This window comes from Hemiscyllium ocellatum, chromosome 37 (assembly GCF_020745735.1).
Source record: "Hemiscyllium ocellatum isolate sHemOce1 chromosome 37, sHemOce1.pat.X.cur, whole genome shotgun sequence".
Taxonomy (NCBI): Eukaryota; Metazoa; Chordata; class Chondrichthyes; order Orectolobiformes; family Hemiscylliidae; genus Hemiscyllium; species Hemiscyllium ocellatum.
Window position 1 is genome coordinate 38,255,616 of NC_083437.1, and position 20,102 is coordinate 38,275,717.

Genomic DNA, 20,102 nt, shown 5'->3' on the forward strand with positions numbered 1-20,102 from the left:
ACACTCTTTGTTTCTTTCAGCAAGCCAATTACTGATCCAAACTGCTACGTCTCCCACAATCCCATTTCTCCGCATTTTGTATAATAGCCAACTGCGGGGAACCTTATCGACCGCCTTGCTGAAATCCATATACACCACATCAACCGATTAACTCTCATCTACCTGTTTGGTCACTTTGTCAAAAAACTCAAGATTCGTTAGTAACGACCTACCTTTCACAAAACCATGCTGACTGTCCCTGATCAGATTATTCTTTTCTAGATGGTTATAAATCCTATCTCTTATAACCTTTTCCAACACCTTAATAACAACCAAAGTGAGACTCACTGGTCTGTAATTAACTGGGTTGTCTCTACTAGCCTTTTTGAACAAGAGAATCACATTTGCTATCCTCCAGTCCTCAGGCACTATTCCTGTAGACAACGATGATTTGAAGATCAATGCCAAAGGCTCAGCAATCTCTTCCCTTGCTTCCCAGAGGTTCCTAGGATAGATCCCATCCGGCCCAGGGGACTTGTTTATTTTCACACTCTGCAGTATTTCTAATACCTCTTCCTTATGAACCTCAATCTCTTCTAGTCTAGACGCAATTATCTCTTGTAAAATTTAATAACAATTGCACATTAATGTTTTTAGACAAGTCCATATAATTTCACACACACTGTCTGACAGAACTTTCATTCAGACTTCGGGGTTGCTTTAAGATTCTAGTATTCAGATTCCAACAGTGTTGACCAGAGTTTTACTGTTGCATCAATAAAGCTGTTCGGGGATTAGAAGTGAAATCATGACACCCAAGCATATGGATGTAGTGTTTACACAATGTTCACAATACCACTATAGATTTATTTCAAAATATGCCACTTCTGTCATTAGTGAGCTTGTTTTCAACATATCTCTCGTAAACTTTAATGCACTGATCAGAATCATCTCTAAGGTGGATCCAAGTATGTAGCACAACAGATGACAATGTGCATTTACAAACAGTAAATGATGCAAGTTACAAAGTTATACAGCTTTATTTCATTTTTACCTTAAAAATTTTACACAGACACTACACTTACTCATAATATTAAGTTTTTATTTTCAAATTTTCCTTTTGCAAATTAACTTTGAAATCAAAAAGACTGAAGTTCAAGTAGCCAGAAGAACTAATATGTGAGGTCCCACCCATCACTGTAAACTACCAATAGCTGTCCATATCAAATCCTTCCTACTACCATTTTCCTAACCAAATAACTGACAGGCCCAAATAGTTCTCAGACCCACATACATCCTAAAAAACATAGATGCATTGTCTCTGCTTAAAGGAAATCCAACAGATGCGAATTACAGAAACACTGCTACAAACTCAGATTTAAATAGGTATGAAAAAGAAAATTCACAAAATGCCAGCAAAAAAAATTATAAAACATTTTTGTGGTGATAATTTGATTTCTCTTTGCTAGCCCTCAAATCAAAAGGAACTGCTGACAATCCTTTACTTTTCAAAATGAGAGAGAAAGACAGCTAGCTGTTCTGGAAAGAGTCACCATTTTCTGTGTAATGCTGATCAAACGTTAAAAGAACAGCAGCAAAAAGCCTTGCAGCATTAATAATGAAGATTTCATAATAAATATTTGACAAGGCAAGGAATCTACAAAATGCAGCCTTTTAGGATAGGCCACAATAAATAAGCCTACCTCCGAGGGCTGAAGAGATCATCCATGGTCAAATCAAGTCCTTTAGGTTTAATTATATCCCCAAGTCTGGTTATAGTCTGCACTGAAAGCAAAACTCTCCCTTTTTCCTACTCTCAGTACTCAAAATGGTGGCACACGCAGTCTCTGAGAGACCTCAGAAAGCTTTCACTGAGCTTGTGCTATGACCTCAGCCACCACGCAGAGCGTAAAAACTTCCCTTCAAAATGTCAGCACTGAGCATGTGCCATGACCCTACCTCCCTCACATACAGAGCAATCAATCTCTCCCTTTATGTTCTCTAAATAAGCATGCTGAACCAGCTCCCAACTCCAGGGAGCTTTAGCGAGCATGTTGAAAGAAAAGGGCCCTATCAAGGGGGGTACTTTGACAAGCATCAAACCCCGATCAGTTCAGATTCAAGTTGGGCAGCTAAAGATGCTCCGAAATGGCTGTCACAATACACAAGGTTAAAAGCTACAAGCAAACTTATGACTGTTATAATCCAGAATAAAAACATTACGCTCATCAGTGGGCATTCGTTTCATATAAAAATCTATTGCATTCCTCCTAAACCATTGATATTCAATCTGATTCCAAAAGTGTTTCAGTGGCATTCTTTTCTTGTTTAAAAGGACAGAATCAAAACAACATTGAAACCAAGTTTGACTCTGAGGCACATTTGATATTTTTTTTAAAATTATGATTATTTGCATTTATGCAACATAATTGAAATACATGTAATGTTGGGTATTTTAAATTGAGCTTAAGAGGACAGTGTTCATTACCACAGAATCATGTAGCGGAAGGAGGTTAGTGTCCATCTCACCTGCACCAGTTCTGTGCAATCCATTGTGCTCCCTTCTCCCAGTATTTCTACATAATCTTGGAAGATATTTACTTGAAAAGGAAAATAAAAGTCCCACTTGAACATTGTTATTAAAATGGCTTCCACTAGCTTTGAAGACATTTACATATTGTTCTGACCGTTGCAGATTGCATTCAAGATAGTGTCATTTAAAAAAGATGTCAGCATTTCAGAATAATTCTTGTTATAATAAACTTTGGTCTGCCTGGCCTTTCTTCCTTCCAAAAACAATTTGGATAGATCTCCACCCTGCTCTCATATTTCTATAGCTCAAGACCCTTTCTAAAAAACATCTCAATGTAAAGTTTAATTAATTTCATAGATTCCTATCCAGTCGTCTCTTAAAAACATAATGGTGAATAAAAGATACATTTGGAAGATGTGACAGTAAAACTGATTAAAGCTGTACATGCTATAACAGGCTCAATCCTACTACCATTGCCATTCTTATGGGGTTGGGTCTGTGTGTGTGGACAAACATCAGTATCTGTTAGTCTGAAATTCTCATGGCTGCTCTAAGTTACAATCTAAGGTGACACTGTCACGTCACATGGTATATCTACATTAATATTTGTGGAATAGGACTTGAAGCCACAACACACACTCAGACCTGAAAATGTTACCATTCTGCCAAGTAGATATTATAAATGACCTGAAAAAATTCTCAATTGTTCTATTAGATTTAATTACTCAGACTTTATCAGTTGATTTTGGCTTCAAGAGTTATTTGATGTTTTGAGTGATCAAATCCCATGCTGTGCGTGCTTTATTTTACACAAGTTATACTGACTCTGAACTTGCCAATGGACCATTAATGCATAAGGCTGTTTATATCCTCCCTAGCAAGTAATAATGCTTGTAACAAGTAACTTTGCCATCTACTTCAATGTTCCATCAGATCAAGGAACCGTCTTTTTCCAATGAATTGCAGTTCTTCTCCTTTGCTGCTCCAACAAGACTTCCATTTTGACTCTGACAGATAGGTGTGGAAAGTTCGTGGTTTGGAGAAATATTGATTCTGGTAGGTGGTTTCAGCAATTACTGATTATTACTTGTTAACTGCGGTAGTGGACTGGTGACCTCTGATAGGAGACCACTCGCGTTGGATAGCTGGCTGCTGGTTATGAATGTATGGCTTTACGAAACTGGCAGGCTGACTACTTTTCTTGGTTTATAAGGCTCAGTGACTCACGAGATAAAATAATCAGGGATGCATGTTTTATCTGTCATTATATTGAGGCAACAGCATATAAAGAAGCATCAATATCAGAATGTATATTTCTAAACATATTCAAAATGGTTTCCATCAAATTGCTATGAGAGGATAGCAAATGTCCCTAGAAAGTACTACATGTTTACCTATTGCCATTGTACTGCTATGTAAATTGCAAACATACTGTCTAAGTACCTAGGTACAAACCATATACAGAACAAATTTAGGAATGTAGCATACAGGAGCACAAATTGGTACTCCAAAACAATAGAAGGTTTTTGAAGCACTGCACCATGATACTCACGTAGAGATCCAGAAAAACAAAGTAAACACCAAATGCAAAAAAAATCAAAAAAAAAACAAGGAAAAAAAACTTAAGATACTGAGAATGTAATTTCTAAATTAAATCAAATTAACATCTGTCTGTTATAGCGTGTGAAACAATTTCAAATAATTTGTACTACTGAAAAGTAGAACGAGAAGCCATCTGAACATCGAGGGGGAATAGTCTATTAAATATAGTTACCTCCCATTTTAAGCTAAGCATAAGACAAGCTGTGGCAGGATTTCAACCTTTCATTGAATACAGGAGTAATATCAGGGGTTTGAAAGAAATTCGTCATTTTTCAGTCAGAATCACAATATGTGGACTTGCAGGGATATTGCCTTGGCATCTAAAATAGATGAACAAAAAGAAAGGAAACCATCCAAAAGGGCACAGATTCACAATTTTGACAAAAAACTGAAGGCTTCACAAAAGGCAGATGAAGCCTACCAAATTGAATGGAAATATTTGAAAGACAGAGGGTTCTTTGTGGTGCAATGGTAACATCCCTTCCACTGAACCAGAAAACTCAGGTTCACGTCCCATGTATTCTAGAGGTGAATTATAATGTTGCTAAACAGATTGATTAGAAAATCTTACTGGAAAAGGCAAAGGCCCAAGTGGTGCAAGCAATGCTCCTACCTCTTTTAATTGAGCTAATTTGCAAATGGAATACAATATTATGAAATATGTGGTCAGATACTTCGGCTAGAGACAGTAAATATGACCAAAAATGAAGTTTATCCTATTAAATAGAGTCAATCGAAAATCTGAGTGAGTCAATATTATTACTGTACAATTACAAACATCAAATTTACAAAAATGTGATGATTTAGAGACTAATAACAAATATGACCTCGAATCTGTTTGAAAGATTGAGATATGTTGAGAAAAAAAATTATTCAAAACCAAAATAAAATAGAAACAATATACAATTTTTAAAAATTAAGTAAACCAATACGGATGTAAATATGTAGCGCATAGGCTAAGAGAATTAAAGGCACAAGTTACATTCATTAGGAAAAGAAAGTCTAGTTGCAATAGCTTTTATTCAGAGGGCCATCATATGCCTCTCAGATAGTTAAGTTTCTTTGAGGATCATTAACTTCAAAAAATGTAAAGAATAAGTGTGCACCTTTAAAAGGGAAAGTGCTTGGGTGGTAAAGCAGAGTGCAAATGAAAGCAAATTAAGCAATTTGACGTTTTACGTTTGTACCAAACCGTCCATTCGGGTTTATGTAATGTAGCTCAAAGCCTTGCTTCTCTTTCCTGTAACCGTTACTTTACCTACTAGAGTCTGGAATTTGTTGTCTTTGGATTCAAAAAGAATATTTCTTTCTTTGTGAATATATTTGCTTATCCAATGTGGGTTTTTTTGTCTTTCTTAAACATTGCCTGGCTAGCTGCAGCCTACAGCAAGGTAGGCCAAGGGAAGTTTCTGGTAGAGCATACAATAGCATTCAGGACAATGTTAAAAATCACACAACACCAGGATGAAGGAATAACGCTCCAAAAGCTAGTGCTTCCAAATAAACATTCGGGACAATGTCATTGCAAATTCTATAATGTCAAATTCTTGACTTTAAGTACATACAAAAAGTAGTTTGTCAGATTTGCTACTAGCAAATTTGAAAATCTATTGTCTGCCGCTCCATGGAATGCCACTGTCTGCAAGCCGCTCACCATCCTGACTTGGAAATATAGCATCATTTCTTCACTGTCACTGGATATAAATCCTGGAGTTCCCACCTTAAGGGCATCATGCCGAAGGGCTGAAGTCAGTGGCGTTAACGGGCAGAGGGGAACAGCAGGGAATTAGGAAAGCTAACACAAACCTGTTGCCATAATGTTATCGGGGTCTATAGCCTTTGGCACATCCAGTGCCTTCAAGTGGTTCTTGATGCAACATAGAATGAATCAAATTGGCTAAAAACGAGTATGTCTTATCGGAGAGGGAGGGGTCAAGAGGGAAGTGAGCAGGAGCAAGGGAAGCGAGCAGGAGCAAGGGAAGCAGAGAGAGGGGGTTTGCTTATGAGGAATGATTGTCCAATCGTGGCCTGTATCTACTACAGTTTAGAAAAATAAGAGGTTAATTAGTTGAAACAAAAAAGATCCCGAATGGTCTTGTCAGAGTAGACATGGAGAAGATTTTTACTCTCATGGATGATTCTGGAACTAGAGATCATCATTTAAAAATCAGATATCTCCCATTTAAAATAGATGAAACCCAAACGTTTGGCTCCATGAGGCTGATGAGACTTTTGGAACTTTTCTTGAAAAAGGAGGTGAAAGCAGATACGCTCAATATTTTTAAGACAGAGGTGGATAGATTCGATTAAGCAAGGGATTTAGAACATAGAAAAATACAGCGCAGTACAGGCCCTTTGGCCCTCGATGTTGCGCCGCCCCAAGCCCACCTAACCTATACTCGCCCATTATCCTCCATATGCCTATCCAATGCCCGTTTAAATGCCCATAAAGAGGGAGAGTCCACCACTGCTACTGGCAGGACTAGCCCCTCCTCCAGGTCATTTATAAAAATGACAAACAGCAATGGTCCCAAAACAGATCCTTGCGGAACACTGCTAGTAACTGCACTCCAAGATGAACCTTTACCACCACCTACTTACCCTCTGTCTTCTTCCAGCCAGCCAATTCCTAATCTAAACCTCTAACGCACCCTCAATGCCATACCTCCGTATTTTTTGCAGTAGCCTACCATGGAGAACCTGATCAAATGCCTTACTAAAATCCAAATACACCACATCTACCGCTTTACCCTTGTCCACCTCCTTAGTCACCTTCTCAAAGAATTCAATAAGGTTTGTGAGGCATGACCTGCCCTTCACAAAACCATGCTGACTATCCTTGATCACATTATTCTTATCCAGATGTTCATAAATCCTATCCCTTACAATTCTCTCTAAGACTTTGCCCATAACAGAAGTGAGACTCACCAGCCTATAGTTACTAGGGTTATCCCTACTCCCCTTCTTGAACAAGGGAACCACATTTGCTGTCCTCCAGTCTTCTGGCACTATTCCTGTAGACAATGAGGACATAAAAATCAAGGCCAATGGCTCTGCAATCGCCTCCCTTGCTTCCCAGAGAATCCTAGGATAAATGCCATCAGGCCCAGGGGACTTATCTATTTTCAGCCTTTCCAGAATTTCCAACACCTCTTCCCTACAAGGTTTTTAAAAGGTTATCAATGACAAGCAGGAATGCAGACTTGAGGTTATAATCAGATCAGTCATGAATGGAGAAGGCGGCTTGATAATGTCACAGGTTTTTATCTTGCACTCATCAGGACAATTTGCAAGAATAACTAATTTCACATTTTACAAAGGGACTGTGTGGTTTTCGTTCTGGATAAAGCACAAACAAATAAAAAAGGATAATACTGTGTTCATTGAAAACACTTTCACAATGTTCACAGTGCCTTTTTTCATTCCATGGTGTTAAGCTCATTATACTAATGAGCTGAAGAACAAATGATTTATATGAAATTGATGGATAATTAAGGTGAAATTTTATGACACAATGTCACATAATTTCTGAACTCATAAGTGACATGGTGGTGTTCTCCCTGTAGAAACATAAATTAATTTACTTGTTCACAGTTCCCTTCTGTTTACCAACTGCAAAAGGTCAGCATTTTATTTGGATGCAACCAGGTTAAATTGCAGCAAGAAATGATGAAACACTTGAAAAGGAATTTTACTGAAAAATTATTTATTTTCCAGTAATCCACAGTGTTTAGGAGAGATGCAGAACAGAAGACTGAAGAGTTGAAAATTTAGTTTAAAAATGGAATTAAGCTGAGTTACAATTCAAATCTAGAAAGATTTTAGGATACTGTTCTGTGAATGAAGAAAGGGAGCTAACAAACAGAATATTGGAGTAACTCATTAAGCGTATGTTGCAATAAAGGTAAAAGAATAATCAGGAAAAGAGTAGGCCCATTGAGGGTAATTTGTGTGTGGTCCCAGGGAACAGAGGTAGGGTCCTAAATGAATAATTTGCATCTGTGTTTACTGGTGAGAGGGACAATGACAGTATATAATTCTGGGTGAAGAACGAAGATTAGATTCCCTACAGTGTGGAAACAGCCATTTGGCCCAACAAGTCCTCACCAACCCTCTGAAGAGTAACCCACCCAGACCCATTCTCCTACATTTACCCCTGACTAATGCACTTAACACTATGGGCAATTTAGCATGGCCAATTCACCTGACCTGTACATCTTTGGATTGTGGGAGGAAACCAAGCAGGCATGGGGAGAATGTGCAAGCTCTACACAGACAGTTGTCCAAGGCTAGAATCGAACCTTGGTCCCTGGTGCTGTGAGCAGCGACTGTGCCGCCTCTGTACTAAAAGCATAAAAAGAGAGATGGTTCCGAGTGATCTGGCAGCATTAAAAATAGATAAATGGCCAAAGCCAGATGAAATGTACCTCAGGCTATCCTGCGAGGCTAGGAAGGAAATAGAGGCACTAGCATTAATTTTTCTATTCCTGTCTGGCTGTCCTCCGATCGTGTGGCACTGTTATTCAAGAAGGGGAAAACTGGGAAACTACAAGCCAATCAGTGTCACCTCAGTGGAGGAGTAACTATTGGAAGGAATGTGGAGGAACAAAATCAATCTGCAATTGGAGAAGCACTGATTTATCAAGAACAGTCAGCATAGTTTTAAGAAAAGGTCATATCTGACCAACTTGATTGAATTTTTTGAAGCAGTGACCCGGTGTGTAGATAAAAGGACATGCACTTGACACAGTGAACTTGAACTTGAGTGACATGTTTAGTAAGGACCATAAGGGAGACTGATAGCCAAGGTAAGAACTCATGGGATCCAAGGAAAAACAGCTAACTGAATCCAGAATTAGTTGAGTGATAGGAAGCAGGTGATGGTCGACTTGTGGTATGGTGACTGGAAGCCTATGTCCAGTTAGGTTTGATTCATATTGCACAGAAATAGACCCCTCAGTCCAACCCGTCCACGCCAACCAAGTTTCACCAACTAAACTGGACCCATTTTCCTGGAGTTGGCCCATATCCCTCTAAATCTTTCCTATTCATGTACCTGTCCAAATATCTTTTCAATGTTGTAACTGTACTTGCATCCACCAGTTCCTCGGACAGTCCATTCCATTACCAACCACCTGTGTGAAAACATTGCCAGTCAGGACCCATCTTAAAAATATGCCCCCGAGTTTTGAGCTCCTCCACCCAAAGGAAAACATCTTTGCTATTTACCTGAAGTATACCCCTCATGATTTTATAAACCTCTCAAAGGTCACCCTTTCACCTCCTACATTCTAGTGAAAAATGCCTCAGCTTATTCAGCCTCTCCTTATAACTCAAACCCTCCAGTCCTGGTAAAATCTTTTCTGCTGCCTCTCCAAGGGCAACCGAAACTACATTTATACTCCACAAGTGGCCTCAACATGACATCCCAATTCCTATACACAATAGTCTGGGCAGAGATCTGAAAAAAAGAATTAAGAGGGCTAAAAGGGGTCATGAAATATCTTTAGCAAACAGTGTTAAGGAAAATCTCAAAGCCTTTTATTCGTATATAAGGCGCAAGAAGGTAACTGGAGAAAGGGTCGGCCCACTCAAGGACAAAAGGAGGAAAGTTATGTGTGGAGTCAGAGAACATAGGTGAGATTCTTAATGAGTATTTTGAATTGGAATTCACCGAGGAGAGGGACATGATGGATGTTGAGGTTAGGGATAGATGTTTGATTATTCAAGGTCAAGTCAACATAAAGAGGGAGGAGGTGTTGAGTATTCTCAAAGGCATTAAAGTGGACAAGTCCCCAGGTCCAGATAGGATCTATCCCAAGTTACTGAGGTAAGTGAGAGAGAGGAAATAGCTGGCCTGAACAGATATCTTTGCAGCATTCTTGAACATGGGTGAGGTCCCGGAGGAGCAGAAAATTGCTAATGATGTCCTCTTGTTTAAGAAGGGTAACAAGGACAATCCAGGTAATTATAGACAAGTGAGCTTGACGTCACCAGTAGGGATGCTGCTGGAGAAGATACTGAGGGATAGGATCTATTTTAATTTGGAAGAAAACAGGCTTATCCGTGATAGGCAGCATGGCTTTGAGCGGGGAAGGTCATGTCTTACCAACTTAATAGAATTCTTTGAGCAAGTGACAAAGTTGATTGATGAGAGAACTGCTGTAAATGTCATATACATGGACTTCAGTTAGGCGCTTGATAAGGTTCCCTGTGGTAGGCTTATGGGGAAAGTGAAGTTGCACGGAGTCCCAGGGTGTACTAGCTAGATTTATAGAGAACTGGCTGTGCAACAGGTGACAGAGAGTAGTGGTGGAAGGGAGTTTCTCAAAATGGAGAACTGTGACCAGTGATGTTTTATAGGGATCCTTGCTGGGACCACTGTTGTTTGTGACATACGTAAATGATTTGGTGGAAGGAATAGGTGGTCTGATTAGCAAGTGTGCAGGTGAGACTAAGATTAGTGGAGTAGCAGATAGTGAAGAGGTCTGTCAGAGAATACAGCAGCATAAAGACAGATTGGAGAGTTGGGCGGAGAAATGGCAGATGGAGTTCAATCTGGACAAATGCGAGGTGATGGGTTTTGGAAAATCCAATTCTCAAGTGAACTATATGGTAAATGGCCAAGCCCTGGGGAAACTTGATGTACAGAGAGATCTGGATGCTCAGGTCCATTGTACCCTGAAGGTGGCAACGGAAGTCAACAGAGTAGTCAAGGCAGCGTATGGCATGCTTTCCTTCAGCGGACAAGGTATTGAGTATAAGAGTTGATAGGTCATGTTACAGTTGTATAAAACTTTGGTTCAACCACATTTGGAATACAGTGCACAATTCTGATCACCACAATACCAGATGGATGTGGATGCTTTGGAGAGGGTGCAGAGGAGGGGACTCCATTACTAGGGGACTCCATTACTAGGAGTCACGATTTCAAGATAAGAGGGGAAAAGTTTAAGGGAAACATGCGTGGAAAGTTCTTTACGCAGAGAGTGGTGGGTACCTGGAATGTGTTGCCAGCGGAGGCAGTAGAGGCAGACATGATAGCATTACTTAAGATGTACCTAGACCAATACATGAATGGGCAGGGAGCAGAGGGATACAGATCCTTGGAAACTAGGCGACAGGTTCAGATAGAGGATCCAGATCGGCACAGGCTTGGAGGGCCAAAGGGCCTGTTCCTGTAATTTTCTTTGTTCCCTGAATGCAAGCATGCCAAATGCCTTTTATACCACGCTGTCTACCTGTGATGCAACTTTCATTGAATTATGTACCTGAACCCCTAGATCTCTCTATTCGACAACACTCCCTAGGGCATTACTATTAACAGTATAAGTCCCACCTTTGATCACCTTATCATAATGCAATACCTCGTATTTATTTAAATTGAACTCCATCTTCCACCCCTTGGCCCAATCAATCAAGATCTCTTTGTAATCTTAAATAATTTTCCCCACTATGTATTATACATCTAATTTTAGTGTCAACTGCAAACTTATCAACCAGGCCTCCTATATTCTCATCCAAATCGTTTATATAAATGACAAATGACACCCATCCCTGCAGAACACCACTGGTCATGTCCTCCAGTCTGAAAAACCCTCTACTATACCCTGCTCTCTCTTGCCATCAAGCCAATTTTGCATCCAATTGACAAGGTCACTCTAAATTCCACATGACCTAACTATACTAACCAGTCTATCATGTGGAACCTATCAAAAGGCTTTAATAAAGGCCATGTAGACACCGTTTACCGCTTTGCCCTCATCTATCTTCTTGGTTGCATCCTCAAAAAACTCAATCAAAATTGACAGACATGACTTCCAATGCACAAAACCATATTGACTATCTTTAATCAGTACTTGCCTTTCCAAAAAAGCATTCTGAGGGATCAGCTTTGGGGCCCTTGCTGCTTGTGGTACATTAAATTATTTAGACCTGAACATAGGAGGCTTGATCATTAAGTTCACAGATAATACAAAAATTGGCAGGGTGATAAATAATGGGGAGGCTATAGACAAGCTGATCAGTGGGAAATGGAATTCAATCCACTTAAGTGAGAGGTGATGAACTTGAGCAGAATAAACAAGGCATGGGAACACAAAGTGATAGAACCTTGGGAAGCACAGAGGATCAGAGGGACCTTAGTGTACATGTCCTCCGATGCTGGCCTTCATTAACCAAGGCACAGATTTTAAGATTAGGGTGGTTATGCTGAAACTACACAAAATGTTTGTTAGGCCACAACTAAACTATTGTGTGCAGTTCTGGAATCTATGTTATTTGGTTGGGGGGGGGGGGGGGGGGCGCGGTGAGAGATGTGGAGAAGAGAGAGAGAGAGAGAGAGAGAGAACACACTGGAGAGGTTATAAGAGAAGATTTGCTAGGATGGTGCCTGGGCTAAAAAGCATTAGTCATTAAGAACAACTGATGGACTAGGGTTTTTTTTCCTTGGAGCAGTGAAGGCTGAAGGAGGACATGACTGAGATGTCATAAGTTATGAGGGACATAGATAGAGTAGTCAAAGAGGAGCTTTTCCCCTTGGTGGAGGGATCAATGACCAGACAGAATAGGTTTAAATAAAGGGGCAGGATGCTTAGAGTGGAGACAGGGAAAACATTTTTTTCACTTAGTGGTGGGAATCTGGAACTCACCTTCTTTAAGGGTGGTAGTGGCAGAAACTCTTATAACATCTAAATAATATTTAGTTGTGCACTTATGATATCAAGACATACAAAGCTATAGGCAAAGTGCTAGAAAATATGACTAAAAGAGTTATATGGCCGTATTTGACTGGCATAGCCACAATGGGTCAAAGGGCTTTTTTCTGTGCAGTAGACCTCTAAGAATCTGGGTCTGGGAGTTAACATTTAGAGTCTAGTTTGACCTTTGTTAAGAACTATCCTGTAGAGGGGACTCCACAAAAACTGCCAGACCAGCATTCTCTTTATTTGTTTCAGGTTTCCAGTGACTGCTTACATAAAGGGAGAAAACAGTTATGGGGTAAGAAAGCAAGTCTCAGCTTTTTCAAATAATTAGCGGGAGATGGTTACAAAACACTACAAATGGACTAGGACATGGACTTTATTTCCATCAGGTCTGAATGTCTATTTTCCTGGAACCTGGTCTCTTCTCCAATGGATCTCTCATAGCATATGCAAACATTTGAGCTTTGTCCAAAGATTGACGAGAACTAGAGTGAGGATGAAAACTCAAGGTGGAATTTCTGAAAGAAACAAAATGATCTTTTTAGTTTAAATCAGCTGCTGTAGAGGATGACCTGGGAAGTTTAAAAAAAAGCACAATAATTCTGGAACTGTCCTGTACTCATCTTGCCTTTGTAGCTTCAGAGAGAGCCTGTGGAGGGATGCAGTGGTTGCAGCTTACCTCCAAGGAACAATGACCATCAAATGCATTATTTACTCTCAGTTTTCTAGGATGGCAACAGATTTATAGCAATAAACTCTTGCGCATACTGTAGCATTTTTTAGGCCTGAATCAAAGGCATTTTTAAAATTAGTCCCTTCTCTTCTTACTAATGCAATGTTAATAATTTACACCAAGAATCCAATAATATAGCTTATGAACAATAAAACCACTGTTACATAGGTTCAAAGCAAGTTCAATCAAAATAAGAGGAAATTATTCAAACTCTGCTGATATCTCCACCCAACAGTCAAACAATAATCTAACAGTCAAGTACACAAACTATACTTTAATCACAATGAGCCAAAATTGTATAACCTGAAATTCCAGATGCAAATCTGTCAGCTTTTCCAGCTGGCAAAGAAACAAATCCAATAGAAGGATGTAGGAGACAAGGTGAAGTTCCGGACTAACAACTCCAGGTTAGCTGAGTTCACCCTAGGTTGCCACATGTTTGTGCAAACCAATCAGAGCGGAGGTAGGCCACAACTACGGCCCACAATCACAGTATACTATTATTTGACATCAAAAGCTTTGTGAAACCCTGAAATATGCCTAAACCTGTGTCAAAGTTAAACACACTGTTGATTAGAGATGCAGAAATTTTGTGACAGAAAATTGTAAAACCACAGTGCAAGGCAAAAGTGAACATTGAGAAGAAGTGGAAGATTTCATCCTTGACTTTCTCAACCTGAAGCACCAGGCAAAATCTTGGAACAATCTGATAATTAGGCATTTGCTCCACAATGAAGAGAATGCAAATGGCTGCCTACCTCGACGAAGCAGCTCAGCTACTGAAAGTTCAAGGACCTGAGCTAAGAAATGTTTCATCTCCAGTCCAGTTCTGCAGGAAAAGGTAAGCCATTCAGACTAAGAAATTGGCCAGAAAGAGTTCACATGCAGTGACAGATGACTGGATCAATTCAAGACAAGACATATAATCTACTTTACAATAATGTGACGGTGCCAGTGTTGGATAGGGCGGACAAACTCAGCAGTCACAAGACACCAATTACGGTCCAACGTGGGGTTTATTTGAAATCACAAACTTTCTGAGTGCTGCTCCTTCATCTGGAGGAGTCTTTTCATCTGAAGGAACAGCACTCTGAAAACATGTGACTTTGAATAAACCTGTTGGAATGATAAGCAGAAGTCACAGGACACCAGAATTACAACAACAATAGCAGATGATTGGCTGCAAAATAGATTTGGTAAAAACAATGACTGCAGATGCTGGAAACCAGATTCTGGATTAGTGGTGCTGGAAGAGCACAACAGTTCAGGCAGCATCCGAGAAGCAGTAAAATAGACATTTCGGGCAAAAGCCCTTCATATTCCTGATGAAGGGCTTTTGCCTTAAATGTCAATTTTACTGCTCCTTGGATGCTGCCTGAACAGCTGTGCTCTTCCAGCACCACTAATCCAGAATGCAAAATAGACTTGCACGTATTCTGAATGAGCATGCACCAAGGGACATTTTTGATACACATGAAACCCAGATGTGTTAGTTTCTTTTCACAGATCACTTTTTAACATTGAAAGATGAAATATGTAATTGTGACAAAAATAAAAGCAAAGCAAGGAATGTGTCAGTGATATGGTGTACACTAATATGGATATCCTTCAAAAAGCTGTGACTTCATGTGATAAGAACATCCAAGAAGCCATGTTGCTTTGTGAATGACAAGATACTACCCAAGCAGCACCAGTCCAACAAAACCAACTGGATAGCCACCGTCATTTTTGATCAGAAAAGTGCATAAAAACTATCCACGGGAGAAAAGGAACACAACTATCATTAAAACAAGTGTTCTACACATCCCACTATCACTGACATCAATAACATCAGGTGTTCTTGCGTATAATTAGGGAGATATGAACTATGATAACAGATGCTACAATCATCAATTGCCTCTTCCACAATAACTTTAAATGGTGTACAACTGTGCAAGATGCACAGACTGAGGAGCAGGGTGCCTGTGACAATGAGGACATTTTCATTTGCTTCTGGGAGACTGATGTGGACATTTCAGTACAGGCAATCATGGAAACATGCACCAATGTGGAAAATATCATACCATACTAGATTTGTTTGATGCAGCAATTATAGATGAAGTGCATAAAGAGGCCAACGACTCTAAAAGGTTCTGATGAATATCCACCCTCCCATCCAGCTGTTTCCATAGCTGAAATCATGAAGGCTGCAGTGATGATCTGGGCATTTGCACTGCAGCACAAAAAACACAGAAAGGTGGCTGACTGCAGTAATGGTAGATTGTATTACACTCATCTGAAAATGACATGCTAAACAGAAAAAGATTAAGGAGTTTCTCCAGAGCTCGGTCCTAAAATTTTTCAACGCTGCTATAATCCCAGCTGATGTTATTACTGGTAGACTAGGAGCTTGGAAGAACACAGCAAGCCAGGCAGCATCAGGTCAAGAAGTCGACATTTATTAACTTGATGTTATTACTGGGCAAGTCAGATCCCAGAATGAAATCTGGCTTGGTGAATCACATGTTGGTTTTGTTTTATTTAGTGATCTTTCAGTGAAACTCAAGCACGCAATGTTGCAGGTCTGGTTTAAACAATAGAAGCTTACTATACAAAAGAAATTATAAAATAGAATAAATACAGAAAACAATTTGAAAGATTTAAATAGTGAAAATATAATATTCCATCTGTTCCAACAGCATTCCCTTGCAATACTCAAAAACAGAAAAACATTCCTTTTCTATCACATATATAGGTTTGACTTAACTGTTGGCATCAATTCACAGTCTTGAGCGTTGGATAGCCTCTTCTTTAACTATTGATACAATGGATCTAGTTTCTCAGCTTTGAATAATGCTTTCAGGGTTGTAACCCACTCTGGAACTTTCAAGCTCAAATCCTTACACTGAAGTAACCGGTTTCCAAACTCCAGGAGAAACTGCTTCATATTTCTAACTTGAAATAGGACATCTACGAGCTGAACACAAAAGCATTTCATGTTTTAGATGCATCTACTAATCTAAATCAATTCCTGATCCTTCCAACTGAAAGCAGGTTAATGATCTTTAGTATTTACCCTGCCTGCAAAACCGTCCCTTTGCAAACAAATTCCATTTCAGGAACTGCCTCTCGTACTGTTTCTTAAAAAAAGCTCCAGAAATACTGACAAACTAAGCATTCAACCACAAAGCACTTCATACACACAGGCCAAAATCCACATGCAATTAGTTTGAAATAATGATAATAATGAATAAATGATAATAATGAATAAATGATATTAAAATATATAAACAATGAAAATGATGTACAAAAAAGTCTTTATTTTTCAGTTTGTTCACACTTTACTATGGGACAATGGCCTGACCTTGTGGTGTGAATCACATTGTGACGTAAGGTAATTACTAAGCAACAATTATATCTCGCAAGAGAAAGCACAATCTCATGACCATAGCAGCAAGAGCATTGCCAACACTAACTCCCCACTATCAGCAAACAGTTGATTAGAATCCTTCCTGAATGAGCCACATAAATGCCACGACTATTATTGCAGGTCAGAGGGGATTTCAGTGCAAGAATGAGTAAGTTCCCTCAGTTGCAAAGGACCATACCTGAAAGTGTTGTGTGTTGTTTTGGTCTCCATTTCTAAGGAAGGAGCAATGTAATATTCGTTCCTGGGCTGAAAGGGCTGTCTTATGATGAGAGGCTGAGTTAGTTCTCCCGAGTTTAGAAGAATGAGAGGTGATCTCAGTGAAGCATAAACAATTCTGAAGGGGCTTGAAAAACAGACACTCAGGAGTAATAAAAATCCAGAAATGCCGACTTAACACCATTCTGAGTAACTCCCCCAAACTGAAATAGTTGAAGACAGCAGTTTACTACCACCTTCCCATGCAACCTCATTATTTCCAGCTACTGGCAATCACTGGAGCCAGTGACCAACCACTACAGTAGCCAAGCAAACCACAGCCACACATCCACTTACTGCCAAATTACTACTAAGGTTCCAAAATCATTAGTTGATTTTCAATTGTAGTGAGTTTGAGGTATACCTGTACAGAGTCTGGTATCCCATCATTGAATAATCCTTTATTTACATGTGCACAGTACAATGGCTGTGGTCAACCAGCTCAGAATCAGTCCCCTGTTCTGAGATTCTAAATCTCCCGTTAATATTGGCCAGGTTAACAATCCCAATAAAGGACCTCATATTCAACAAGATCAACCAATTTCCACTGCAGTCTGACATCTACAGAATAGAAATCTTGCCATGGAAGGCTTTTCCCAGTGTACTACATTACAGCTTCTATTTCTCTTAAATTCAAAAAGCAAATGTTGCCATTATATCATAGTGGCTACCTTCTGAACAAGTGGTTTCTGCTTGTGCCACTCTACAAATGAAAAGTGAATATCAACTTACCTGTCATTTAGCAACAAAATTAATGAGAATATACCCTCAGAGACAAATTGCACATCCAAGTGTCAAAAGCCAACCACAGGCTAAGTATATGCAAATAGATTACTAATCTAGCAACCATTGCTAATTTTAGGAAAACAGATGGTTTGTTTATGAACCACACAAGCAGCAGCAGTATCTCTGATCTGCAAGACTGAATTAACAGTTTCACCAATTTGTGCTCAAGTGTAAACAATAAATTCCATAACTGCAAACATACCAAATCTCCACAGTCATCAACCAAAGGAAGAAAGAAATAGTGATTGTCAAAAATAAATTCTTAAGTTCTTAAATGGTACAAAATACTATAAATCTAAAATTTGTTACTCCAAGTAGAATAAGAACCTAGAAAAAAGATACAATTAAAGACAAACCAGAAACTGGAACAGTAATTCTGCCACAATTTATTCAACAAATTGTAAATCACACAATTCCTTCTGGGACAGTTATTTCAATAGAACATATCATAATCATAGAGGGATGAAATTCTAATATTCTATTATGAATAATTAGTTTAATATATACTTATGTAAACAGAATATCAATATTACACTGCAATCTGCAGCTCTCAGATTGACCATTTTACATATTCAGTTGTCTTATTACAATATAATCAGTATTACAAATAAGCCAACTGGAAATTTGTCAGCCATGGCTAGGTTGATAGCACCACTAAAGTACAAGCCTCCGAGTTCAAATCCCATCCCAATCTTCAGTGCCAAAATCACAACCATTCCGGTGAAGTACTGAGGGAATACTGCACTGTTGGAGGTGCCATCCCTCAGAAGAGGTTTTAAAAGAGGACTTGTCTGTCTGATCAAGCAAATTACACTATTTTGAAGAACACAAAGGGAGTGATCCCTGCTGTCCTGGTCAGTATTTATCCCTCAGTCAACATGAGCAAAAAGAAAAAAAAAATCATCCTTATCACATGACTGTTTGTGGGAGTTTGCTGGGTACAAATTAGCTATACATGTGACGACACATTCTTATGTGTTTCCATGGACTCAAATGAAACATTAAAATTGTACAAAAGTCCCTCATCTCAATGAATGCACCCAATTAATTATTTTCTGAAGTATAATCATATTTGTTTGGTGAGCAGACATGGTGGAAAATTTCCATACAATTTATTGCCACAAATACCAATGAGATGAATGACTTATATTGACTAATAGACGATTTTGGTAAGTACAATGAAATAAGTACTCTTCTTTCCAAAGACTGCAAAGAGATGTTTCTCGAACACTGTGATTTAATCCCTCATTCAAGAGCACCCATGATAAACTAGCAGCCCCTCAGTACTTGTGCATACACATTTTAATCTCAGCAAGGCACATGAATCCACAAATTCTGGAATCAGAAGCAAGAAATATATCGCCAAACTAAAATTACACTCCTCAAATCCACAATATCAAATGTTTCGTATTCTGCTCAACACATTTATAAAAATCCCAACCCTCTGTAAAGCAGACTGATCATGGTTGAATGCCATTCTATTTCTGGGAAGTCTTATCAACCTAAAACGAATGCAAGGTGATGATCTTGCTTTGCAGGATGACCTCTAGTCACATCCTTTATCAAAAATCCCTTCTCCCTTTAATCAAACAGAATTGAGATTTTCTCTCAATTTCACTGTAAGGCAGAGACAATAATGTACTAGAATGGAACTAAAGCTCACATGCGACGGAGAATAGCCAGATCTACGAAGGAAACTCAAAGAACTGCAGATGCTGTAAATCTTGAAAGAAAACAGAAATTGCTGGAAAAGCTCTGCAAGTCCAGCAACATCTATCTAGAGAAATCAGAGTTAATGTTTCAGATTAAGAGACCCTTCCTCAGAACTGCCAATGAAAGAACTATTTCAGGTAGAAAAACTGGCAATTTGAGCTTGACAAATCTGCCCAAGAAGAATGCAAGCATGTAGCTCCACAAGTCCCATTTCATTAATTTGGTATGCCCTTTGCTTTATAACCATTTATCTCTGCTTTTGGTTGTTTTTTTCCATACACGAGTCTTTGATCACGAGGCCTCGCAAGGGATTTCTCCAACAGCTCATTCTGTTGAAACTGGAGATCTAGGAGATGAACAACTGCTGTACACAATTAGACAACAGTT

At 39.1% G+C, this 20,102-nt stretch overlaps 1 protein-coding gene across 6 annotated transcripts in view; it reads right to left on the reverse strand.

Moving 5' to 3' along the window:
- The window catches only part of rerea (arginine-glutamic acid dipeptide (RE) repeats a), a 575,418-nt gene that overhangs the window by 242,554 nt on the left and 312,762 nt on the right, over nucleotides 1-20,102 (reverse strand). The window contains exon 1 of one of the 6 annotated variants that reach the window (XM_060851828.1): nucleotides 1,683-1,825. The exons of the other annotated variants lie outside the window; for them this stretch is intronic. Coding sequence (XP_060707811.1) covers nucleotides 1,683-1,708 — 26 coding nt within the window. The 5' untranslated portion in view covers nucleotides 1,709-1,825. Of the gene's footprint in view, nucleotides 1-1,682; nucleotides 1,826-20,102 lie in introns of those variants that run through there. 6 annotated transcript variants of the gene reach the window in all.